At 43.7% G+C, this 27,739-nt stretch overlaps 1 protein-coding gene across 1 annotated transcript; it reads right to left on the bottom strand.

Moving 5' to 3' along the window:
* chrd (chordin) lies at nt 1–26,025 on the bottom strand. Its single transcript, XM_063016524.1, has 23 exons — nt 25,626–26,025; nt 21,019–21,228; nt 20,218–20,588; nt 8,416–8,572; nt 7,081–7,184; nt 6,856–6,982; nt 6,303–6,443; nt 6,091–6,208; nt 5,891–5,978; nt 5,553–5,694; nt 5,304–5,441; nt 5,089–5,171; nt 4,732–4,879; nt 3,842–3,948; nt 3,117–3,402; nt 2,777–3,021; nt 2,552–2,665; nt 2,147–2,441; nt 1,850–1,906; nt 1,649–1,752; nt 1,266–1,523; nt 1,028–1,121; nt 1–710 (listed from the first exon to the last, which is right to left on the bottom strand). The coding sequence occupies exons 1-23, from the start codon at nt 26,023–26,025 to the stop codon at nt 649–651; spliced, it is 3,849 nt and encodes a 1,282-aa protein (XP_062872594.1). The 3' UTR covers nt 1–648.
* Nucleotides 26,026–27,739: the final 1,714 nt, after the last annotated feature.

The raw sequence follows: 27,739 nt of genomic DNA, 5'->3' as shown, positions 1-27,739 counted from the left end.
ACGCATAATAAATATGCAATACAATATTCATCATAACAGCAAATAATTATAATATATTACACAATTAGGTCAGGAAACAGAACGGACAGGTAACAACATCAGGTGCAACAAGAGTGGGCGGAGCCGGTATGTAAAGTCCTAGGCTCCGCCTGATTGGCTGAGAGCGGAGTGTGATGTGAATGAGCTGGTGTATTTGTGGAAGCATGTTGGAGAGCGGATGGGTGAACGTGTGTGGGCGCATGTGTGTGTTTTACGGCTGCCTGCAACTCACCACTATAGCACACATGCCCACCATACCACCCAGCAGCACCAGCGTGCACATCTGTGTGGCCTCCTGTGGGTTCACTCGCCCAAAAAGCCGTACAAAAATCAAGCAAAAACCTTCAAAAAACCCCCAACAGTCTGTTTTCTGTCCAGCGCAGCAGCAGCACTCGGTCCTTTTCTCTTCTCTCTTTTCCTGGTGTCCTTCAGCACGTTCTTTTCTTCAGAGGAACCATCTGGTTCTCCTCAGTCGTTCGTTCAAACTGTCTCGTTTCTATTCTCCACTCGTATTTCTGTTGTTTCTCAAACAGTTCACAACCAGCGGCTCGTTCAGGAGAGGACAGACGGACAGACGGACGGGTGGAGGGACGAACAATAGACGCCGGGTCAATGCCTCCATTTTTTCTTTTTCTCCTCCATCTTCATCTCCTCCTCTTTGGTGAAGTCGTCTGTAGAAAGAAAAAGAAAAACAAGAATTTAGACAAAAATGCAAAAAATGCACAATAAAACGGGTCGAGTTCTAAACAGCCTGGACTGTATATAAATATATTTAATTCATATTTAATTTCATGCATTTTCATGCTTTCTTCTGGTCAGTCTGGTTTCCCTGGACGCCAATCCCAGATTATTGTGGGTCTTCGGTGGCACAGTAGTAAAATATGCCACCAGGAAAGGGTATCCGGTGTTAAAGCTGTGCCAGATCAGATATGTGGACCAGAATGATTATAATCAGCGTTTGTGGTTTGTCTTGGTAGGTGTGAATTACCTGCACATTCGGGGCAGCACTTGCCCTCTTTCCGTGTGATGTTGGTGCAGCTGAGGAGCGGGCACTGTTTCCTCTGGCATTTCGTCACCCCGTGCTGAAGAAAAGAAAAGAACAACAGTTCAGAAATGTTCGAATCCCACAATGCATCTTACAATAACACTAGATCTGGTGTTCTAGAGCATTCATCCCAGCTACTGTCTAATGTTAATATTTATTATAGTTCATTAACATTACTTACGTCACACCAGCACGTGATGCACTTCATCTCTCCCACCAGTGGCACGCGAGGATGCCAGTTCTCGCTGTTCTGATAGTAGTTCTTCCCGAACTTGCAGTGTCGAGGTCCGTCCGCCTGCATCATCTCACCCTCCTCCGGAAGGGGCGTGTCCTCGGCCGGGCACTCCTTGCAGCAGTCTGAGGGGTTTCGTCTGATCGGTCGGCTGCAGGTGAGCGCCGGGCAGGTCACCTTCTCACAGTGCACCTCTCCAGTAGAACCCTAATGAATAGGAGGGAAGGTTAGAATTAGTCAGGTATGAAGATTATTTTTATTAATGAATTCTTTATTAGAATTAATCGTGAGCTAGTGTGTCCCAAAATAAACAGTGTGAGGTTTGAACCCACCTTGCAGGTGCACACGGCACACTTAATATAGCCGAAGGGTGGCACGAACGGGTGCCAGACGGTTCCCGGGGCATGCATCTTCTGATCGCCTTCAAAATAACAACCTGAAAATCAAAATAAGAACCACGTTAGTCGAACAATTCCTTAAAACTGAACAAACAAAAAAACTCCTTCAAATAAAAGTAATTTTTAATAATTTACCTTCTGGATGCTCATCAACCTTCTCTGAGGATTTAATCTCCTTTGGATTTTTCCTTTCTGTAAAGAGAAGAAAGAGGAAACTTTACAAACTAATTCATAACTTTGTAAAACATATTCTGAGATTTTTAGCCAAGAAATAGATATATAGACCCAATAAAAAAGCCTTGAAATAATGTTAGAATTGAAAACTAGAGAGTAAAAACAGCACCAATGTCAATCACTTTAAATATGATTTAATTTGGGGTCATGTGAACCAATTTAAATTAAATTATATTATCTTATATAATAAATCTTTACCATCACACTCGGGGCAGCACTTGTCCTCGGATTGGTACGTGTGTGGGCATGCCAGCGGCGGGCACATGACCGGGTCGCAGATCACCGTTTTCTTCTGACAGGTGCAGGTGAAGCAGGAGTTATAATGAGGGGTCCAGCGGGAACCGTGGGTATGTCGTTCGCCCTCGAAGAAACACGCCAGAGGGTCCTGCTTTAGCGCCTCGGGGTCCCGGACAAACACCACGTCGTCAAACTCTGCCTCCTCCACCACCGCCTCCGTCCTGGTGCCCAACTCGCAAGTGTTCGGGACGTGGATCTGTACGAGGATCGGAGGAAAGAGAAAGATGGAATTAAGGAAAGGGACACAATAATCTGATATGCTCATAAGCTCATATGCTTCAAAGGAAGTTAAGAATGTGCGCTCACCTTGCCCCGAATTTCTCCACGTGGGTTCATCTTGGTGCTGACCTGGATGAACGCCGTGCCCTTATTCAAGTGATTCAACAGTTCCAAACTTAGATCCTTCAGAACTCCCTGAGCCTAAAAACACACACACATACACACAAGATAAATAAAACAGAATTTAAAAACTGAAGTCGATTTAAACAGAATAAAGAATTAAAATCTTTATTTTTGGGTTCTGATGCAAACCTGTTCTCCGTAGAAGCCGGTCAGTAGGCGTTTGGGGCCGGTGCTGGCCGATTCATCCATCTCTCCGATCTCTGCCAGGCCGTGCAGGTGGGCATTTACGGTGGCGTCGTCGCCTTTGCCCAGTCCATTCACAACGATCTCGTAGTGCAGATGGCAGCGCTCGTCCACCATCACCCAGGCGTGCCCGCCAGCGCCGGTCTTCACGGGGGGCGACACTAACTGTCCAGCCAGGGGGAACGGCAGGTCTACAAACACACACAAGAAAAACATCCAGGTTAACGTCTCATTTATGTCGATATTTTTTAGTAAGTATTTGCCCCCCTATCTTTTGTTCTCTTACCATGGCGGTTGGATTCAAGCCCGTGGTACAGCAGGGTGCGAATCTGTCCCCTCAGTTCTCCCTCTGCGTTCTCCGTAGTGGCGACGTTGATGAACAATTCGTTCTGCAGCAGCATGTGGATGTGGCGTGCCTCCACCCGGCCGTACAAGCCGGCCGCTCGCCCGCCACGCCCGCTCGCCACGAACTCGCTGGTCACGTCGTACAGCACGGAGCGCTTGCTCCGCCTACGAGGCTTCATCTCAATGGTCACGCCCACCACGGTGCTGGTCAAGCCCTCCACTTGTACCTGGGAGGAGATTCGAGTTGTTAGAAAGGTACAACAGAAATAGCATCTATTCATCCATCCACCTATTCATCCATCCATCCATCTATTCATCCATCATCCATCCATCATCCATCCACCTATTCATCCATCCATCCATCATCCATCCATCCATCCATCATCCATCCACCTATTCATCCATCCATCATCCATCCACCTATTCATCCATCCATCATCCATCCACCTATTCATCCATCCATCTATTCATCCATCATCCATCCATCATCCATCCATCATCCATCCACCTATTCATCCATCCATCCATCTATTCATCCATCATCCATCCATCATCCATCCACCTATTCATCCATCCATCATCCATCCATCCATCCATCTGTCCATCCATCCTCTCAGGTAGCAGAAGGACCAACCTATCAAGCTCTAACAAGTGAATGTTTAATACCTGGTAGTCAAGGGTCCCATTGTCACGGAGACTGAAGATGGCTGACCCGACTCCGCCCGTTTTTCCAGGAGTCAGTGCGTCCCCACTGGACATTACACTTTGTAGAGCTGAAAGGTAAAGAGAGAGAGGGAGGATGAGTCTCATTAAGAACTTAAGTCCATGAAGTCATTTTCCTCACACAGCATGCATGTGTGTGGGTGTGTGTGTGTGTGTGCATGTGTGCCTGTTTGTGTATCACAGGGACAGTGAAAGACGGCGCTCTCGCATGCGAGATGAAGCAACCTTCTGGTTCTCACAGCATTCTTCCACGACTTGGAACCTCAGCCAAGGAAAAGCAATCAAACCCTGATTAACTCAGCCGGTCGGTCGGAATGATGTAAGCCCAGGAGAATTATGGGTAGGAGTGAAGGATGAGCCGGGGAGAAACGCGAGAGGATGAAGGGAGAAGGAGACGAGCGGGTAAACAGAGACGGGAGGACGAGGTATGGAGGAACAGTTAAACAAGACGATGGAAGGAAAGAGTGTGTGAGAGAGGGTGAGAGAGAAAGTGCAGGAGAGAGAGAATGCGAAAGAGCGAGAGAGAGAGAGAGAGAGAGAGAGAGAGAGAGAGAGAGAAAGCTGGTTTTGTTTGAATTCCCGGCTCATAACGTCAGGTTGTTAATCATGAGTTTGGAACTCTTTGCACTGCGACCTTGGCAGAGCCGACCAGACTCTTAGACACTTAGAGTGTGTGTGTGTGTGTGTGGTACATGGTATGTTAATCATTTATTAATAAAGTTTGTTATTATTACACGTAATTATGAAGAACAGAGAGTAATTAATACGTTAAAAAGCTGATTAATACGTTAATACGGAGCAGGAGCATCAATAGTCTGTGATTGGACACTTACTGTCACATGATCTCTTGCCAGTGATGTAGCCCGAGATCTGCTTGGGGTCGTGACCTTGAGTTTCAACGACGATCTGGAGCTGACCACGCGAGAGCCAGAACAGTTCGCGACTGTTCAGGTCGGTCAGAACTTCGGCGAAGTCGGGGTCCTGGAATACACACGTCATAACACACACGTTACACACGGCGGGTCGGAGAGTCGAGTGGTTCACGTAGGCGGCACCGGATTCACATTTGGGAAACGGAAATGACTAAATTTACTAACTATAAAGTTGTTTCTTAAATTAAATAAAACTCTACAAATAAAACCCAGAATCTTCAGCTATACAGTCAGATAAACCAACAGCTTAATACTCACGTGAGCGGTGACGTTGGCATGGATCTCTCGCAGCATGTGCTGTCGGTTCTGCAGTCTCACCATGATGGGCACCAGCGGAGATGCTAACGGGAAACAAAACGGAGAAAAAAAAACGTGTCATAACAAAGAACCCAGACGGAAACCAGGCGCAGACGGGACGTCTGGTTCTGTCCGTGATGTTTTGATATTTACTGTGTGTTTGGTTTTTTACTCACCACTCTCCCGGGCCTCGACCACGCCTCGCATGAGCAGGATAAAGTGCAGGTTGTTTTCGGTGTCGCTCAGGGTCAGCATGGCGATGCCACCCATGCCGGAGTGCTCTTCTTCTGAGGATAGCATGGCGCTGAACGTCTCTGAGGAGGAAAATGCACGTTTTGGTCAGATCAACTTAAAATATGAAGCTATTCGTGTGTTCACAATAATAAATCTAATAATATTTCACATTAAGAGTAACAATCACACACCAGCGAAGAGCGCCCGGTGTTTGATGATCTTCCCCTGGATCTCCTCTCGCCGCCCGTCCACCGTTAGCATGGAGACACTGAGCTGCTCGTCCAGGAGCTGCCTCATGTGAGATTTGGGAAGGTTCCTCCAGACGCCACATATCTACACACACACACACACACACACACACACATTAAAACATTAACCTGTGTTTTATAGCCTGTGTGAAAGTCTGGTTATGGGCATCATTATGGAAATGTTTACTTAGATTGGCATAAGCAACCCCAACAGCACTGCTGACATCATGGTGTAAGCATTCACACACACACACACACACACACACACACACACTGCTTACCATGTCGGTTTCAGATTGAGGAACTTTAAACTCGAATGCTGTGTTTCCCTCCGAGTCCTGGAATACGATCATGCTCGGCCTGGCGAACCTGAAACAGAGAGGAACGTTGATTTTAATGTTAATCTTAATAATATAGTATTAATTATATGTCTTATAAATGTGTTAAGTATTAAATAACTGATAATAATAATGAGGTTTACCTCTGGTAGGTTATAGAGAAGGCCAGGTTGGTTTTACTGAGGGTGAAGCGGGCACGTGCCACTCCACTCGAGCTTGGCAACCAGGAGTCGGTCACGCCGGTCAGCAAAGCCACAAAATCTACATCCATACAAAAATACCATGTTAGGATCCCAATATAAGCATCACATATCATAACATCGGTGTTAATGTCTCACAGGTGATGATATCTCACCTGTCTTGCTGCCTCCGTCACTCATGTGCTCCACACTGAGGTACGAGCGGTCGTTGTAGGACTTGTGCAGGTCGTCGTCTTTCTCCTGGAAGAACTCGAACCCGTCGAAGAGAGTCTCACTGGACTTTCTGTCCGAGTCGCCTGGGGGGGGGCAGACGTACATAAACACATATGGGTTACACTCATGCAGCCATAAATTTACTCTTATGTACCTATAGCAGGGCTGGAGCTTTTCCAACACACACATGTGATCATATTTTCCACAGTAGGAGAACCGGGGCCTCCTTAAAAAATTTTTCCATTTATTCACCAGCAACAAAAAATATACACTCGTGTGTATCCACAAGGAAAAACTATAGCTTGCGTATGATATGCACTTGCTAAGGTACCTGTGGGAACTTTGGGGCCCCTGACAGGTTAATGCACCAGACACTACCCTGCATAGTTCTCATTCCACAGTGTCCCCTGGGTTCCTCCCACTCAAGGCAGATGAAATCCATTCTTCGTGCTACCCCTGGCTTTATATACACATCTATACACATCTATACATTACCTTTAGGACAGGTCTTGCAGCAGTGGCCCGGCAGCAGGATGGAGTCGTCGCAGTTCGGTTCGGGACAGTCCTGCTTTATGTTCCTGCAGCTGACCTTTCCGAACACTTTTCCACGCCGACTGCGCTGCTACTCACACACACCCACACACACACATGTTAATATCATTAACATCCCACCATAATAGGCTGCACAGTTGAGTTTGGAATGTGTTTGTGGAATCTTACCGGTTCACAGTGACACATGACACAATGCATGACTCCAAATGGATCCCCGAGGTCCGGATGCCACGTGTCTTCCAGGGAATAAAACCTCCCACCGAACGAGCATCCTAGAAAGATCAGAAAAGATGGATGTTTGGTTTTATTCGTGTTTACAACATTCAGGAACCAGAACACACACAAGGGCCAAAAATGTCGCCTGCACTTAGTGCACTTAGAAATAAATAAGCAAAGCGAGTGAGAGTGTGTGTGTGTGTGTGTGTGTGTGCATGCAAACGCACCCCAGCCAAAACACTTCCAACTTGTGTGTGTGTGTGTATATTTGTGTGTGTGAGAAAGTCTTGCACCATGCATGCTGACCACGGAAAGTTTTAAAGACTCTGGTGACTAACATGTTTGTGTTCCTGCTGGTTTGGACGAATTCGGGGTTTTTTGCTCAGCAAAGGAAGTGAACTTTTGTGAACTTGTTAACACTCGTACAGAAAGACTTTTGGGTTGTCAAGACAAAACCTGAACCGAGTGTGTAGTAGTTGTGACGTCATTAAGTGGATTTCAGGGTGAACAGTTGCACACCATGAAGATGTGAAACATCTATCATGCACAAGCTACAGGATAGAACGTATCTGTGTCTTTTATAACTACAGTATACAAACACTGACTGAAATAAAAAATGCAGTTTTAAATTGCCAGTTGGAAGTAATATAAATAAATAATAAGGTGTTGAAATGGGTTCTAAACATTGAAAAAATTTTCTGCTTTTCGTTTATGATAAAGCTTCTTTTGGTAATAAACAGTTAACTGAGGCATCAGTAAAGACAATAAACTAAAGGTTCTTTAAGGAACGAAACCTGGTTCTTCTCTGATATCTCTTAAAGGTTTTAAATCATACTGTTATCTTATTTTACTTCAGCATGGCTTGAACTACTGAATAAAATAAAGAAAACACAATAAAGTAAACACCATGTTGTTTTCTTCTAGTGTTCCACAAAGGTTTAATCTAAATCTTAATTTAAGCATCTTCATGTTTTCTGCTTTTCGTTTATGAGGGAGCTTCTTTTGGTAATAAACTAAAGGTTCTTCAAGGAACCAAACATGGTTCTTCTCTGAATATTAAACCTTTTCTTGCCCTTTGCCTTTGGAGGTAGGTACTATTAGGAACCGTTCCTTTGCAATTTTAAGGACGCCTGGAAGATCTACCACGAGCTGTTTGGATGCATATGCAGAAACTTAGTGTGCTAAAGCTTTATGTCACATATTAAAAGCATGTGGTACAGATATAAAACCTCCCTGCTGAACCAATATATCGGTGCACATATTGATTTCATGCTGAGTGGTACTTACCGGACACTCCCTTGGATGGTAGAGGTTCTCTCTCCGGTTGGATGGGCAGGGCGGCGGACTTCATCCGCGAGTACGAGGCCTCCGTTACCGGCACCGGTGCGCAGCTCAGCACGCACAGCAAGCCAAGCAGCACACGAACACTCTCCATACCGGTTACAGTCCGTTAGAGTTGGGAAAACAGTCCGGAGAAGGGATTTTAAACTCTGGGGTGAAGTCCGATGAAGCCAAAAATAAATAAATAAGGTGCTATGCAACAAACCAAACCCAGCCAGAGGTTACAGAAGTAACTCAGTCCAAGTTTCTAAATGAAGCAAATTTAAAATAAAAGAATAAATAGTATAATAAAACTTGTGCAACTTGATGCTCCAAGAGAATCGAATAAATAAAGTTCCAAAAGCAATCAGATTAATAAAGCCTTGCTGCAGAAGAGCGCGAGCTGTGCAGGCTGTGTGGGTGCTGCTCGAGCGTCCGCCGGTTTTATAGGATAAGCTGCACCCCTCCAAAAAAGCGGGAGGGGTGTAGGAGGTGGAGGAGGTGGAGGAAAGGGGGTAGAGGGAATCGAGGAGGAGGAGGAGGAGGCAGGATGATGTGAACTCTTTACCTGGAGGAGGTTTATTTTAGGCTGGCACCTTAACACCAACAAATAATAAAAAGTGCTCACCAATATGCAAGAGGTGAAGTTTCATTATTTTTAACACCGAGGTGTTGTTTTCGTCTAGTGTCCCAATAAATCTGGTCCTGCATTGCTCTGTTTGCTCTGCCCAGAGGACTTTAAGTAATATTTACTGCACTTTTACAAATAAAGATGTGATATAGAAAAACATGTTCTTGCTCATTGTTTAATGTTGACACAAGAATTCACAGCACCATTTTCCATACAAAATTTTATGATGAAGCTTCTTCTGGTAATAAATAGTTACTGGGGCATCAGTAAAGACAATAAACTAAAGGTTCTTTAGGGAACCAAACATGGTTCTTCTCTGATATCACTTAAAGAAGGTTTAAAATCATACTATTGTTGTATTTTGGTGTTTCAGTGTGTCTTTTGTATAATTTGTTTAGAGCTTATTATTTATAAGCTTGTATAAACTTATTATAACTGTTTTTTTTTTTTTACATCTAAATAAAATAAAGAAAAAAAAACACCATGTTGTTTTCTTCTATTGTTCCTCTAAATCTAAATCTAGTCTAAATCTAAATCCAAATCTAAACATCTCCATGTTTTCTGCTTTTCATATATGATGAAGCTTCTTTTGGTAATAAATAGTTTACTGAGGTATCAGTAAAGACAATAAACTAAAGGTTCTTCAGGGAACCAAACATGGTTCTCCTCTTGAATAATGTTTTAGATCATTCTGTTGTTTTATTTTGGATTTCAGTGTGTCTTTTGTATAATGTAAATAAAATAAAGAAAGCACAATAAAAACACCACAGGGGTTTAATCTAAATCTATATCCTATCTCCATGTCCATCAGTAAAGAGAATAAACTAAAGGTTCTTCATGGAGCCAAACATGGGTCTTCTCTGATATCACTTAAAGAAGGTTTTACATCATTGGTATTTCAGTGTGTCTTTTGTATAATTTGCTTAGAGCTTATTATTTTTGAACTTCTGAATAAAATAAAGAAAACACAATAAAATAAACACTATGTTGTTTCATCTAGTGTTTCGCAGGGGTTCAGTCTAAATCTGTATCTAAACATCTCTATGTTTTCTGCTTTTCGTTTATGAGGAAGCTTCTTTTGGTAATAAATAGTTACTGGGGCATCAGTGAAGACAATAAACTAAACGTTCTTTAGGGAACCAAACCTGGTTCTTCTCTGGTATCGCTTGAAGAAGGTTTTAAATCATACTGTTGTTGTATTTTGGTGTTTCTGCGGGTCTTTCGTATAATTTGCTTAGAGCTTATTATTTGTACACAGTTAAAATAATAAAAAAAAACACTGTGTTGTTTTCTTTTAGTGTTCCTCAGGGGCTCAATCTAAATCTAAAGGCATCAGTAAAGACAATAAACTAAAGGTTCTTCAGGAAACCAAACCTGGTTCTTCTCTGATATCGCTTGAAGAAGGTTTTAAATCATACTATTGTTGTATTTTGGTATTTCAACGTGTATTTTGTATAATTTGCTTAGTGCTTATTATTTTTAAACCTATGAATAAAATAAAGAAAACACAATAAAAAACACTATGTTGTTTTCTTCTAGTGTTCCACAGGGGTTCGATCTCTATGTTTTCTGCTTTTCGTTTATGAGAAAGATTCTTTTGGAATTTGATAAGCACTAAGAAAAATGACAAAGAAACATGAGCTGAAGGTTTTATAGGAAACCAAACATGTTTCTGAAGCTGCTGTAAAATGTTTTAGTATTATACTGTTCTACTTTGTTTTATTTGTTCATTTGTGTCTATAACTTTTTTAATAATTTTCAATTTACCATAAAAAGTTTCATGTAAACTGACACCAAAACACCAACAAATACAAACTGTAATAATAGCTTGTTTTATTTAGGTGACATTTATTTTACTCTATTCATCTCTTAGCTCTTATCAAAATACTCAGTCAAATATTTAATATATAATGATAATATAAACACGTGATGTTAACCTATTACATTAACAAATTATATTTATTAATACTTAAAACATTGTCCTCATACTTTGTGCATCTCTTGTTTTATTGCTTCATTTAAATTTATAATTATTTCTATTGTTATTATTTTAATTAAAAAACCCCCACAAATAATAAATTACAAGCTCCAAAATCGACCTTTTCTTTTACACAGCAGATTTTAATCACTATTTTTGCACTTTTTCCTTTGGCTCAGGTCATGTTGCATTTATTTAGTTTTTCCTGGAAGGTTAATTAATTAAGATCTTGTATTAGTGGGACACATTAAACACAAACTAATAAAAATACCAAATGAAACAGGCTTTAAATTCACGTCATTGTTTTATGTGGTGCTTTACTTTTCTTGGCAGTGTTTGCAGCTCCTCATTTCCCATCATTCACAGCTTATACTCGCAAAAACAAAGTCTTTAAAGATCGTAAGTGTTAAAAAACAGATGAACTTTTTGAATACTGTCTATCTTGATAACATTATTTTCTCTGCGTTTTCAGTGCGAGTTTAAAAGGTTCTTCTTTAAAAAGCAAACAAAGGTTCTATCAGAAGCACATGTAAGAACAAAACGTTCAAAGAGTTTTTTTTGTTTTACTATTTTGATCTCTTTGAGGAGTGATTAGTGCAAACAGATAAAACATTCATCTTTAATATAGAGGCCATAATGATTCCATTACCATCTTCAAAGAAACTATAATGTCTCTACTGTATAATAAAGCGAGACGGATGTAACGACTTTCTGATGTCAATCAAAAGAAACCTTATAAAGGAAATCAGGTTTTCACACATTTCATTAGCGTTAATGACTCGGTTACTGCTCTTTTCCTTTTCCCTTAAACATCTAAGCTCTGAGCTTTTTTATTTATTAAAAGGTCATTTATAAAACTGAATAGATTGCTTAGATGTTTCTTTAATCAGTTTTGCTTTTTAGCAGTTTATAAATCACTTTTTATTCTTCATTCATTTTTACATTTAGTTCCTTTTCACTGTGATATCAAAAAGATAAACAAATTACCATCGGGGAGCATTATAGAGAACTAAATTCTTATTTAACATTTCTTTAAAGGTCTTTAATTTATACTTCTGTTAGCTGCCTGTGTTTTATAGTTATTATATAACTATTATAATATAATGTTTTATATGAACACTTGTTTAAAGATTTCGCACCAACGACAACTTCAAGATTCTTCAAATAAAGGCCTTTAAAAATATTATAGCGAATATTTTAAGCCTCTTTACTTTTATTTTAATTGTGTTCTTTATTTGTTTGTTGTTTTTTTAATGTAAGATTGTAGCTTGCAAGTTATACATGCTCATATTTTCATTGGATGGCATAATAAAAATAAAAATGATTAAAAAAATGGAACAACTTTAAACTGTTGGAAGGTGATTAGAATATAGAATATAATAAAGCTGATCACATGCAGTGCTGAATATAAACATGAGTGGTTTTTATTCATTTATTTTAACTGTTTGCAGGTTTTTATTTGACCTGCAAATAGTTTATTAATAATATGAATAATAATAAATGTGATAAGGTATGTGATTACAGTAGCCTTTCAGCCCCAGTGCGCTCTCTGCAGGGGGTCTGAACCATTTCCCCCGTCGTCCTTTCTTTGTAGAAAGAGAGAATGGATTAAAATGCGCACTGACGGAATAATGCAATAGTAAAATAATAAAATTAAATAATAGAGCCATAAACACCCCGGGAGGGTGAGTGCGCCGTCTTTAGGGGGTATTTTTGTTGTGGATCGGACAGGAACCGTTCACCCCATGGCCGCCATGCACATGCTAAACACGGGCCGCGGAATAATGATAATGAGAAAGGAACCGGGCTATAAAGTGCGCCTTTGGGGGGGCGCAACACCAAACAACATCAGGGCAAAGGGTGAGCTGGGTTAAAAACAAAGGCTGGGAGAGGGGTGCAGAGAGCAGGTCTCGGTTCTCATGCCTAAACGTGTACTGGAGGGAAATCCTGTCAGGATGAACATCCATGAACGAATTTCTATCCAAATACTCCAATTATATCAATAATAATAATAATAATAAACTCCTGGCGTCATGATGTACGTTCAGCCTTAAACTATTTGTTTCTATTCATTACCATCATGTGAATAGTTAATTTTCTTGCATTTGGATGTTTCTGTAAACATTTCACCATTTCTCACCTCCACAAAACACCCATGGGGTAGAAACCTGAGGGGGCTGAAGTCTAGCACAGTTTGGCTGTTCTGCTCAAACACACCTGATTAAACTCAGTAATTAATCACCAGAAAACCTACCAAACTCGCTGGACTTCAGTCCGGCTTTTTCACCCCTGAGTTTGAATAGTGAAAATATGAATAACTACATTTAAAAAAAAAAAATAGATCCATAGATCCATGCATGAGGTGCAGCTTAAAAAGTTTTATTAGTGTAAGACAAATTTAACATAACAGCTTTTGTAACATATTTTGTATTGAAGTTACTTAGAAATAAATTAATTCTAATAATCAAGGTGCCAGAAAGTGTCCTTGCATGGTCATAGTCTAGAAGATCTACATTGGGTAAGAATTTTCACTTCCATTCATGTTTGAGTGTATGAGTGTAATGCATTTGGGTTTTGAGTTTTAAGAGGCCATCAGTAAGATTCTTTCCAAACTAACAAGCTAGCAGACCAAGTATTCAGCTATTCTCAACCTGTATCTGTTTGATGGACCATTGGTGGTCTATGACACATGAACGAGTTTGCACTTCTGCATTACAGTCCTGTAAAACCTTTACATGAATCCATGTGTGTGGCCTGCAAGTTCATCTTCAATCCAGTGTTGCAGTGTTGTTTTATTATTATGCAGCCGTGCACTGGATGCCAACAACAGAAATAATTAACCTGCTTCCAATTTAGTGGAACAGTTTGAGGAAGGTGCTTTCCTTTTTCAGCATGAGTGCCTCATGTGCCAGAAACCAGACCTGTGAAGGAACTCCAGCGTCCTGCAAAGAGCTAAAAAATCAACCCCATTACACATCTTTGAAAGGAACTGGAACGTTGATTAGAGTCAGATTTCCAACATCAGTTCCAGAACTCACAATGACTGCATGCACTAAAAACCACAGACACGTTCCAAGACCGAGCCAAAAAAGACCCAACTCCATATTAATGTTGGTAGTTTTGGGATGGGATGGATAACAAGCTCATGTTCAGGTCTCCTTTCACTTTTTGCCATATTGTGCATGTGGTGTAAAGCACATGTAGATATTATATTTAGTGGGATAATGAAATTACGCGCATATGGAGAAAATGCGCAAAGAACAAAAAATCTGTTTTTATGTGTCGGATCAAAAGATGCAGGGTATGTTTTGGTGTGTGTGTGTGTGTGTGTGTGTGTGTGTGTGTGTGTGATTTTCTCACGCGCACTCCCACTGCGCCCCGCACAAATGGTTAATGGTTGCGCGACGTACACCGGCATCTAAGCGCTCCTAAGAGACATGTGAGACAGAACGGAACGAAATCATGCATTCATCCGTTCATCACAATATACACTAGCAAATGGCCTAGCTCTCCCGGGGTGTGTGTGTGTGTGTGTGTTGTGTGTTTTCTCGTGTGTATTAACGTTTTCGAAATGAGTTGACAGTTTAGCGTTAAGGTGCATGCTGTAAGGTGCCATTAACATGCTGATTTTTCATTATGCACGGTAGGGTGGGACAGCAAATTGGGAAGAGGTGGAAAGGGGGGTGATTTCACACCCCTCCACACCCCGTATCCGCTCCAGCGCCTGAGAATGGGCATCGATGATGGCCTGTTTGCATTTAATCACCAGGTGCTAACCGAGGTTATTAAGCCATCTCGCAGGACCGACAGCGATTCGTTAATAAGCAGCAAACTGGAGAAAATGGACCTCAATTATGCCGTTAACAATAATGAGGCATGCAGGACTTTGTGTATTCGAGTTGTTACTTCCTAACCATCACTGCAAGTGGAGCTACTGAAATCAAATCACCTTTAGAATTAACATGCAGCCTGGAGCAAAACTTCAGCTTTGCGCAGGGAACGCGCAGTGAGACACAGGAACCGATTGGAAGAGGAGAACGGGGTTGGTTTGGGCAATAATGGTATTGATTAGTTTGGAAGTATTAATGTAGAACTGCTGTCCAGAATTGGATCCAGAAACTGCATTGCTTTATTTCACATGGGTCATATAGGTGTTGCATAACCTTTGTCATTTAATTAACACAAATATTTATTAAACTGGTCTGTCGCTCCTCTGATTCTTTTTGTCTTATTTTCCATTTACATGAGGATCTGAACTCATTAGGTGTGGCAAATAAGCAAAAATAAATACTTTTCATAGCACCCTGTTTAGTAAATTTGTCTATATTAAGAAACTGAAAGCCTGTTTGACCTGGGGAAGCATCAGTACCTGCACAACACCGTCTAAAACTAAAACACCAGGCAGGTGGTGAGTCCACAAGGTGGTGCCACATTGCTGTTTCGTTTTGAACCTAACAGGTTCCAGGCACTCGTCTGCAAACATCACCCCCAGGCCTGGCTCCAGGGGTGAGTCCTGGTAACCCTAATCCCTAATCTGTAGATTTGTACATTTCATTAGGATCTATAGAATCGTTCTTTGTCTCATTTGAAGTTGGGACTTTAAGCTCCTGAGGTTCATTCACCAACACACAGTCGAACACGGGACACATCCAGGCCTCGCCAGAGGTATTGTATCTCACAGCTGGAATGTGAACGCCTGGAGATCCTTCAGGAGGAGCGGGAATCTGTGGACGGGGAGAGAGAAGTCTGGGCTGATCTTATCAGTCTCACCAGGAGAAGAGGACGCAAAATGGGATGTGATTATGTCACTGAAGGGCGAAACTGGGGTACAGACGTCAGAGTGGGTGCGGCACAGCAACATGAGTTTTGGGGATCTGGGTTGAGTAATTGCTTACGGTCTGTGAGGAGTTTCAGGTGTATTTACTGTTCTGAATTGTCCTTATGTGTGAGTGAGTGATTACATAGGTGATTGGATGTTGATCTGAGATGGATTGGCGTTCTTTTTAGAGTGTAAGTAAACGAAGGGTTCGAATGATCTTCAGTCCCAACTGGAATATTTATAGGAACTGTGACGTCCTGCACCAGATAAATAAATAAACTCCATAAATAAACTGGTAGCTGTTCACTTCAAATATGATTATGATTGCATTAGCATCCAATACAAAATAAAAAAGCAAACATTAATTCCCTCACTGTCTGTTGTACCAACGTTTTATCCTATTTAGGGTCGCGATGGGTACGATTCACTATACGGAAGGCAGAAAACAGCCTGGACTGGTCACCAGTCCATCACAGGGCACCCACACACCTAGGGGGACTTTTTAGCATCTCCAATTAACCTGGTTGTCTGTCTTTGGACTGTGGGAGGAAACCGGAGCACTCGTAGGAAACCCACACAGACACAAGGAGAACATGCAAACTCCACACAGAAAGGACCCAGACTGCATCACCTGGGAATCGAACCAAGGACCTTCTTGCTGTGAGGTGACAGTGCTACCCACTGATCCACTGTGCCGCTCCAAAAAAGCGAACATCATGTGTGTTGTTCTATTATTGTTATTAGTAGTAGTAGGAGTAGGAGTAGGGACAGTGGTAGCCTAGTGGTAGAGCTTTGGGCAGCCACTGTTGGGCCCTTGAGCAAAGCTCTAAACCCTCTCAGCTTCAGGGGCGTCTCTGACCCCAACTTTTAAACAAGCCGGGATATACGAAGAAAGAATTTCATTGTACTGTACACGTGTAGATGTATATATGACAAATAAAGGTGTTCTATTTTATTCTTGTATTATTATTATTATTATTATTATTCTCGATTTTGGTGATTCGGCTGTAAAACTCACTCCGCTAATCCCACACACACTAAAACTGTTTATCACACTCAGACATCTCGTCTTTCTACACACTCGCTGCGGTAAAATAGATGTGAATCATTTCCTCATGTCGCAGCTGGAGGTTCAAACCCATTCCCCTGGGTTCAGGGTTTTAGACTGGGTTTCCTGTGAGTCAGCAAACACTGAAACAAAAACGAAAACAATAAACACACTGAAAATGAAAAAAATAGATCCATCACCGGATGATCTGACTACTATTTACACCAGCACAAACACTCACTGCCATTTTATCAGCTCCACTTACCATATAGAAGCCCTTTGTAGTTCTACAATTACTGACTGTAGTCCATCTGTTTCTCTGCATGCTTTGTTAGCCCCCTTTCATGCTGTTCTTCAATGGTCAGGACCCCCACAGGACCACCACAGAGCAGGTATTATTTAGGTGGTGGATCATTCTCAGCACTGCAGTGACACTGACATGGTGGTGGTGTGTTAGTGTGTGTTGTGCTGGTATGAGCGTATAAATCACCTCACTGTCACTGCTGGATTGAGAATAGTCCACCAACCAAAAATATCCAGCCAACAGCGCCCCATGGGCAGCGTCCTGTGACCACTGATGAAGGTCTAGAAGATGACCGACTCAAACAGCAGCAATAGATGAGCGATCGTCTCTGACTTTACATCTACAAGGTGGACCGACTAGGTAGGAGTGTCTAATAGAGTGGACAGTGAGTGGACACGGTATTTAAAAACTCCAGCAGCGCTGCTGTGTCTGATCCACTCATACCAGCACAACACACACTAACACACCACCACCATGTCAGTGTATATACAGTGTATCACAAAAGTGAGTACACCCCTCACATTTCTGCAGATATTTAAGTATATCTTTTCATGGGACAACACTGACAAAATGACACTTTGACACAATGAAAAGTAGTCTGTGTGCAGCTTATATAACAGTGTAAATTTATTCTTCCCTCAAAATAACTCAATATACAGCCATTAATGTCTAAACCACCGGCAACAAAAGTGAGTACACCCCTAAGAGACTACACCCCTAAATGTCCAAATTGAGCACTGCTTGTCATTTTCCCTCCAAAATGTCATGTGACTCGTTAGTGTTACTAGGTCTCAGGTGTGCATAGGGAGCAGGTGTGTTCAATTTAGTAGTACAGCTCTCACACTCTCTCATACTGGTCACTGAAAGTTCCAACATGGCACCTCATGGCAAAGAACTCTCTGAGGATCTTAAAAGACGAATTGTTGCGCTACATGAAGATGGCCAAGGCTACAAGAAGATTGCCAACACCCTGAAACTGAGCTGCAGCACAGTGGCCAAGATCATCCAGCGTTTTAAAAGAGCAGGGTGCACTCAGAACAGACTCAGTTGGTCGTCCAAAGAAGCTGAGCGCACGTGCTCAGCGTCACATCCAACTGCTGTCTTTGAAAGATAGGCGCAGGAGTGCTGTCAGCATTGCTGCAGAGATTGAAAAGGTGGGGGGTCAGCCTGTCAGTGCTCAGACCATACGCCGCACACTACATCAAATTGGTCTGCATGGCTGTCACCCCAGAAGGAAGCCTCTTCTGAAGTCTCTACACAAGAAAGCCCGCAAACAGTTTGCTGAAGACATGTCAACAAAGGACATGGATTACTGGAACCATGTCCTATGGTCTGATGAGACCAAGATTAATTTGTTTGGTTCGGATGGTCTCAAGCATGTGTGGCGGCAATCAGGTGAGGAGTACAAAGATAAGTGTGTCATGCCTACAGTCAAGCATGGTGGTGGGAATGCCATGGTCTGGGGCTGCATGAGTGCAGCAGGTGTTGGGGAGTTACATTTCATTGAGGGACTCATGAACTCCAATATGTACTGTGAAATACTGAAGCAGAGCATGATCCCCTCCCTCCGGAAACTAGGTCGCAGGGCAGTGTTCCAGCATGATAATGACCCCAAACACACCTCTAAGACGACCACTGCTTTATTGAAGAGGCTGAGGGTAAAGGTGATGGACTGGCCAAGCATGTCTCCAGACCTAAACCCAATAGAACATCTTTGGGGCATCCTCAAGCGGAAGGTGGAGGAGCGCAAAGTCTCGAATATCCGCCAGCTCCGTGATGTCGTCATGGAGGAGTGGAAAAGCATTCCAGTGGCAACCTGTGAAGCTCTGGTAAACTCCATGCCCAGGAGAGTTAAGGCAGTTCTGGGAAATAATGGTGGCCACACAAAATATTGACACTTCAGGAACTTTCACTAAGGGGTGTACTCACTTTTGTTGCCGGTGGTTTAGACATTAATGGCTGTATATTGAGTTATTTTGAGGGAAGAATAAATTTACACTGTTATATAAGCTGCACACAGACTACTTTTCATTGTGTCAAAGTGTCATTTTGTCAGTGTTGTCCCATGAAAAGATATACTTAAATATCTGCAGAAATGTGAGTGGTGTACTCACTTTTGTGATACACTGTATATACAGTATATATACGTATATTTACATTTTATACATGTACATGTATTACATTTGCGTTTGGGGCTGCTTACTTCTCTGTGTCCATATAAATAGAGCTAGTTTCAATGCTCTGGTACTGGACAGCGGTCTCATCATTAAGGTCCAGAAGATCAGTTCTCATCTTAGGCTGAGAGGAATGTAGACAAAACAGGAAAAAACAGACAGGAGACGCTGCTGGAACATGGGTCACATGTGTCCACAGTCAAGCAAGCTTTACATCACCTTGGGGTTACATGCTGCTACTCAGAACATAATAAGAAGTTCCAGCCTCTAAACCTATGGCAGGGCAGTTGTAGCCTAGCAGTTAAGGTAAAACTAGTGCTGTTGGGCCCTTAAGCAAGGCCCTTAACCCTCAATTGCTCAGACTATATACTGTCCCAGTCGCTTGGGATAAAGGCGTCTGCTAAATCTCAAAAATTTAAATGTGATGTCAAGCCTACATGACTGTGGACAAATGTACTTTCTAAGAATATACTTTTCCCCATTCAGGTGTTCAGGGGTCCAGGTGTTTTGCTCCATACACCACTGGATTCTGTGGCTGCCCTGACATGCTGCCATGAGTTTCTGGGACAGGATCCAGACCCTCCACCATCCTGGATAAAGTGCTTGCTGAAGAAACGTGAATTAAATAATAAAGAAATAAAGAAATAAATAGCAGATATCGGACTGTGTGGTGTGAAGGTTCTTCAGGGTTCCTGCCCAGGATGATGCCCTGATTCCAAACTGATGGACGCTAAAGTGGAGTTGGAGCCACAACCGGACATTAGACCTGAATCTGAAGCTGCAATTTCTTCAAACTTCTGAATCACAGTCCTGACCGAACCAAACGCGACGTCCTGTCTCCAGCGGCCCCGCAGCGCCCGCTCGGGCCCCCGATAGGTCGAGTTGCGGCTCAGGAAGACGTGGCTAGGCGGCGGCAGGCCCGGGCGGAGCTTGATCCTGCCCTGACCCAGTTGGAACGCAGGGCGGAGAGGTGCGGCGAAGCGAGAGGGGATCGCGGCCAGAAGTTCTTGTGTTAAAGGGTTGTGGAAGGTGATGGAGGCTCCGCCCACATTCAGGAACACGCCCACTGTTTTTAACTGGGGCGGGACGGAGAGGAGCTGCTCACGCTGTCCGTCAAAGAGGGCGTGGAACGTCGAGCCAAACCTCTCGAACCACCAGGCCTGATCGCCAGTCAGTGAGGTTACACCTGCAGGAGAGAAATGGAGAGAAATGGGCGTGGCAGCAGGGTAGCTAATATCTTCACATAATTCATTATGAAATACAATTTGTGACCAAAAGTATGTGGACCTTCTATTTACATTTTGATTCATCCCAAAAACTGACAGCAGTTAAGGGACTAGATTAGTTATCAGAAGGTTGCTGGTTTAAGCCCCTCCACCACCACCAAGCTGCCACTGTTGGGCCCCTGAGCAAGGCCCGTAAGTCTCGCTTGCATTGCATCGATCGTTTTGGATAAAATCATTTCTATGTGTCTGTGAATATTTGGCACTTGTGAGGTCAGGCACTGATGCTGGACGAGGTGTGGCTGCCAATCGGACCGCAGCACTCTGGACGACCCGCACTACCACCTGCACCCTCCTGCCACCTTCAGATTTCATAAAAGTAGTTCTTCTTACCGATCCTATAGAGAGCGCTGTTGCACACATCCACCTCCCAGTAGTACTGCCCCCTGTGGATTTCGACATCACCGCACACCTGAGAAAAGGGGGCGCGGGTGTCCCCATCCCCAGTCTGATCACCGATACCCTTATAGGTGGCAGTAAGGGCGGAGTTTGAGATCTGAAGAGGCGGGGCTGTGGTAGATAGGTCCAGAGCAAACATCAGACCTGCGGAGGTGTAAATTATAGATTAGACAGGAAGGAGTCATACACTCAGCGAACACCAAACACCTCAGCGTCATATCCAAAACCAACGGACATTCATATGAACGTTTTCTACTCATCTGCAGAGGCTAGTCAATAGATTTTGGAAAGTAACTGCAGGTATTTACTATTCAGATACAAGATCATAACCCAGGTGTTAGGTTCTGTGGCGTCAGGGGAATGTGCCATCTCTCCCTGACGCCACAGGCCTTACAGAGCAGTGAACGAGCTGGCTGAAATACCTGGCCAGCTCGTTAGGGCGAATGCGCTGCAGCTGTGTCCTGTGCCTTCCCCTATTTAAGGGATAGGCGCAGAGCTGCAGCCGTCGCATCTTCTGCGTTTGTTGGCCTTTTTCTTTCTTTCAGTTTGTTTGGCACTGCGGTGCCCTTTTATGTTTCTTTATTTGTTTTATCTCTAGATTGTGCCGCCGCACTGTGCCGCCGCCGCTGTGCCGCTGCCGCCGGGCCACCGGTATTGGGGCGCCACCAGGCCGCCGGCGCCGCTGTCGTGCCGCCGCCGCCGCCTGGTCGCTGCCTTCAGGTCGCCGTCGGGCCGCTGCCGCCGAGCCGTCGAGCCGCCGTGCCGCCGCCACCATGAGATCCTGTTATCGCGCCCAGAGGAACGCGATCCCCTCCCAGCGTAAACCGCTGGTGACAGCGTCGCGTTCCGCTGTCTGGAGCGCTATTACAGCGGCCACTTCCCAGCCAACTTGGCTGGTGACAGCGCCGCTGTGTTCTGTAGCGTAATGACGCGGTTGCGTTCCAGCAATCCTTGCTGCCGACCGTAACACCCGGGCTTGTAAAAAGCCCGTGTTTTTTCCCCCTTCTCCGGCCAACAGCGCGAGGTTTTCCACCTCGCGAACCCGGTCGCTTCACCTCTTTAGTGCTGGGAGCGGTTTTGCTTTCAGCGCTGCTGTGGCAGGCTGCGTAAGCTCCCAGCCAGGAGGTGAGCGACCAGGGTTTGCGCCTCGCGCTTCCCCTTTTTGTTATTTGTGTTTTTCTGTTTATTTTCTTGTATATTGTGTTTATTATTTAGTAAATAAAACCCTTTATCCAACTTCCTCTGCATCCTTGGGTCCTTCCTTCCCCAATCATAACACCAGGGTATGTTATGTGATATGACTTGGCTCTTGTTAGAGTTCCAATTCATCTCAAAGCATTAAAAGAGGAATTTAGAGGCTCTGTGCATTACATTTACATTTTCCGCATTTAGCAGACGCTTTCATCCAAAGTGACTTACATTACAGTTACAGTATACAGTCTGAACAATTGAGGGTTAAGGGCCTTGCTCAAGGGTCCAACAGCAGCAACCTGGCAGCGGTGGGGCTTGAACCAGCAACCATCTGATTACTAGTCCAGTACCTTAATCACTAGGCTACTGCTTGCCCTATCACTTGGCATTGCACATGATGATCTTAGGCTTGTGCGGTTTGACTTAGGCAAAGAATCCCAGTCCATAAAGCTATTAATAAACAGCACGGATGCTTTTAGAGACAGTTTGGAGCTTGGTAGTCAGTGATTTGTGTGTCAGAGCATGGAGTCCCATTCTGTGAGCATGTGTGGCTTCCAGACTGAGCCGTTGATGCTCCTAGACATTTCAAGTTCACTGCAAGCTGGTATTTGTTGATCTGACCAATTTCTACTGCCAATGGTTTTTATTTCTAGAAATCGATTTTTTTATAGTTGAAATCACTAACTTAAGGGGCGTCTACACACTTTTGGACATGAAGTGTAATAGAGTTGTGAATAATAAAAGTAATAAAATGATAAAATCACATCGCTTCTTTACCTGAGATGGAACGTTCCATCTCCTCCTCGGAAAGATCCACGCTGTCTTCTGGAGGTTGGGTAACCAGGCAGGTAAAACAGGTAAACAGGTAAAGGTGAGATGATTTGCTCCTTTCTTCTTATTTCATCACTCATTGTTCAGAATATTATCAGTGAAAGGAAATAAAGACTTTTATTAGGACTTATCATCCAGAAGCAGATCAGGTTTGGCAGACTAGTTTTGACAGACTGGGTTTGGCCCCTGGCATATTTGGCACCCTTGGTCACATTGTGCCTTCTATTTTTTATATATAAAATAAAAAAAAAAATTTCTCCCCTAATCTAGTCGTGTCCAGTTACCCCGATTGCGTCCTCTATACTGATTCGACCCTGACTGAGGACGCCTCTCAACTGACATACGCCCCCTCCGGCACGTACAGTCAGTACAGACTGCATTTTCACCTGCACGAGTCGAGTTCATACACCGACAGGCACCGTGTACGGAGGGCCACACCCCCATCAGCATTATTCCTCAGCCCTGTGCAGGCGCCATCACTCAGCCAGCAGGGGCCGCAGTCGCACCAGTTATGAGCAGTGATGGCATAGTTACCTTTAAAAAGTAACTTAGTTACTTTATTGATTACTTGATTTTAAAAGTAACTAAGTTAGATTACAAGTTACTTTATTAGTTACATTCAGCAGCTGCCGTAATGCAACTGGAGCTGCGTAGGCGATTGAAGCGGAATAAGAAACAAGAAAGACGCGGAAAACTAAGTCCTCTGTTCACAAGTGTAAGTAAGATAAATAAAATACAATTTTTAGAGACAAATAAATAACAAAAAGACAATAAATATCCAAAATTTTGGCGAGTGGGGTTTGTAATGAGTCTGTAACTATGGTGATATTACGTCATCTCGTCCCCACGTGTAGTACGTAGCGGTGTTGTGTGCATACTGCACACTTCTGTACTGAAAGTATGTACTTCTTTACCGGCCGAGTAGTGCATACTTCCTCCAATCTAGTGCATACTCTGTAAGTATGCAATTCCGGACGCAGCTCGTGACTTAATTGTCGCATAGGCCAGACGTCACTCTCCGAGACGCAAAAATAGTAACGCACAGTAACCTGGATAAGTAACTTTAATCTGATTACTGTATTGGAAATAGTAATTTTAACATCAGTGGTTATGAGGACCTATGATCCGACTTTTTACCCTCTAACCCTGAACAACAGCCGATCGTTGTTCATGCTGCCGCCCCGCCCAGTCGGAAAGGCAGAGCTGATACGATGTATTCAAAACCCCAACTCTGGTGCACTAGCGTACTTTACTCTTGCATGAGTTAGATCTTAGTTGCACTTATGTCCATATACTTATGGTACTACGCCTAATATTTCTGCTCTTCTCACCGCTGATGAGCTGAACATGCCGTTCTGAACGTTGTTTTGGCTGGTTTTGTTCTTGTTGATCAAAACTCTCCTTCTCACTGAAACTTTCTCATGTAGTTTAGCCATCTCACACACACACACACACACACACACACACACATTTATACACACACACACACACACACACACACACACACACACACACACACATTTATACACACACACACTTTTCTTGTGTTTATAAAAACTCTGTTTTCTTTTAATAAACGAAGGCATTCATACTTTGACTTGGTGTCTGGTCTGGGTGCTTTCCTTTCAGCGAATGATTCTTCTCCTGGTTAAATTCTCTCTAGTACTTTAAGGGACTTTGACTTTCAGAAACTCCTAACAGTAAGATCTTAAAACTCTTTATTTTAATCCTACAGTGTTTACCAACAATAAAAAAATAAAGGTACCAGAAAATTGTTCTTCACAAATTTGTGTCCAATTCCCTGAGGTGTGTTCCAAACTCTGAGCTGGGCTCACTGTTTTAGGACATCTAACTTCTCTAAATACGCTCCTAGGAAGGTGGGAGGCTTTTGGTAGATTTGACGCCAAAGTCGCCATCATGGCATCGCTAAATCTCCTCACTTCAAGGAGTTCCAGGCCTGATCAAGTACTCTATAGGAACTACTGTCCACATATGAGAAAGGAATTGACCAGATGAAGTGAAACCTCATTGCCTACGTGACAGTGACACCTGCTGACTGTTTGAAGCACCAGTATGTGTGGTGGAAGAATACTTGAGTACAGTGTGTTCCTCAGTACGTGTTATATAGGAATCTACCACTGGCTGGTGAAAAGAACCTGATAGCTTTACGCTTGTCAGAGGGTACAGGTGCTAGTCTAAATTGGGCCTTTGTTTTCTCTCGTCTTTAGAGAGGAGGATGGGGACCAAGAAAAGAAAACGAGGAGACCACATGAGCAGAACGAGATGAAGAACCTAAAGAACCTTCAGTTCCTGATCCATATATATTGCCAAAAGTATGTGGACACCATGTTATTTTAGTTGATTTAATACAGCTGTAAGTTGTGTGTCTGAATTGCCAGAACTCAATAATTACAGTGGTGTCCACATACTTCTGGCCATTTCGTGTGACTGTGACCTAAATGCGAAACACTGTGATAAACTAATAGCTTTAATACTCATAGTGAAACTATACATCTCACCTGGTATGACTGATGTCTTATTTCTTACACCTCCTTCATCCTCAGGGTCGAAGGTCACAGTAGGGTACAGAGGCAGGCATCTGGTGGCATACGACCAATCAGAGCAGGGCAGCTCCACGGCGTGGCAGCAGCGCGGGCACAACACGGCGCATATCGGACGAAATGTGTAAGAACTCTTACACGCAGGTCTGCATTTGTCCAACCTGGCCTTCTGTGTTAGGCACCGCCCACATAATGTATGTGAGCAGGGCAGGAGGAGGGGCATGTCAAAGCCACGCCCGCACAGGGGGCACATGGGGGTGATGTCTTTATTATTCTCGACATCTTCATCAGGTTCTTCACTGTCCGGAGAGTGGTGTGTGGGTTCGGCTTTATTGTGGTAAGACCGACGTCCTCTCATTGGCTCCTCTCACACACCTGCACACACACCTGCACAAGCACCTGCAACTTCACACACCTGCACAAGCACCTGCACACACACACCTGCACACACACCTGCACACACACCTGCACAAGCACCTGCAACCTCACACACCTGCACAAGCACCTGCACACACACCTGCACAAGCACCTGCAACTTCACACACTTGCACAAGCACCTGCACACACACACCTGAACAAGCACCTGCACACACACCTGCTCAAGCACCTGCAACCTCACACACCTGCACAAGCACCTACACACACACCTGCACACACACCTGCACAAGCACCTGCACACACACCTGCACAAGCACCTGCACACACACCTGCACAAGCACCTGCACACACACCTGCACACACACCTGCACAAGCACCTGCACACACACCTGCACAAGCACCTGCACACACACCTGCACAAGCACCTGCACACACACCGTCACAAGCACCTGCACACACACCTGCACAAGCACCTGCACACACACCGTCACAAGCACCTGCAACCTCACACACCTGCACACACACCTGCACAAGCACCTGCAACCTCACACACCTGCACACACACCTGCACAAGCACCTGCACACACACCTGCACAAGCACCTGCACACACACCTGCACAAGCACCTGCACACACACCTGCACAAGCACCTGCACACACACCTGCACAAGCACCTGCACACACACCGTCACAAGCACCTGCACACACACCTGCACAAGCACCTGCACACACACCGTCACAAGCACCTGCAACCTCACACACCTGCACACACACCTGCACAAGCACCTGCAACCTCACACACCTGCACACACACCTGCACAAGCACCTGCACACACACCTGCACAAGCACCTGCACACACACCTGCACACACACCTGCACAAGCACCTGCAACCTCACACACCTGCACGAGCACCTGCAACCTCACACACCTGCACACACACACTGCAGCAGCAAATAAAAAACAACATTGATTAATAGATCAGCTGCAGCAGATACAACTGAGATCAAAAGTGTGTGTACACTATATTGCCAAAAGTATGTGGACACCTGACCATGTGCTTGTTTGATATTTACATTTACATTTTCAGCATTTAGCAGACGCTTTTATCCAAAGCGACTTACACAATGAGTGGAACACAATGAGCAATTGAGGGTTAAGGGCCTTGCTCAGGGACCCAACAGTGGCAACTTGGTGGTGGGGGGGCTCGAACCGGCAACCTTCTGTTTACTAGTCCAGTACCTTAACCACTGAGCTATCACTGGCACTGATATCCTATTTGATATTTAATATAATATAACATAAAGCCTCAACCTCTCACAAGATTGAAAAGCATATCTGTGGAGATTTGTGTTGATGTTTGATGAGAAGGTCTGGCTCACACCTGACATTCCAATTCATCTCAAACAAATTCAGCTCAGTTTCAGCTCAGGTTTTTCTGCAGGCCACTCGAGTTCCTCCACACCAAACTTGTGAAATCATGTGTGTTTGCATTAGGTACTGCTGAAACACTAATCATTAGAAGGCATGTCCACATACTTTCGTTGTTCTGGTATTTGAATCATTTCTGTGGCTGAATGATTGTAACACAAACACTTTAGTCAAACAAATACAATCAAATCTATAGATCTATATCAAAAATATATAGACAGCAGCTATACTGGTACCTGAAGATATCGATGATCTGCCTTCTGAG

Source organism: Trichomycterus rosablanca, chromosome 20 (genome assembly GCF_030014385.1).
Source record: "Trichomycterus rosablanca isolate fTriRos1 chromosome 20, fTriRos1.hap1, whole genome shotgun sequence".
Taxonomy (NCBI): Eukaryota; Metazoa; Chordata; class Actinopteri; order Siluriformes; family Trichomycteridae; genus Trichomycterus; species Trichomycterus rosablanca.
Note: the sequence above shows the minus strand (reverse complement) of the source record. Positions and strands in the feature narration are given on the sequence as shown.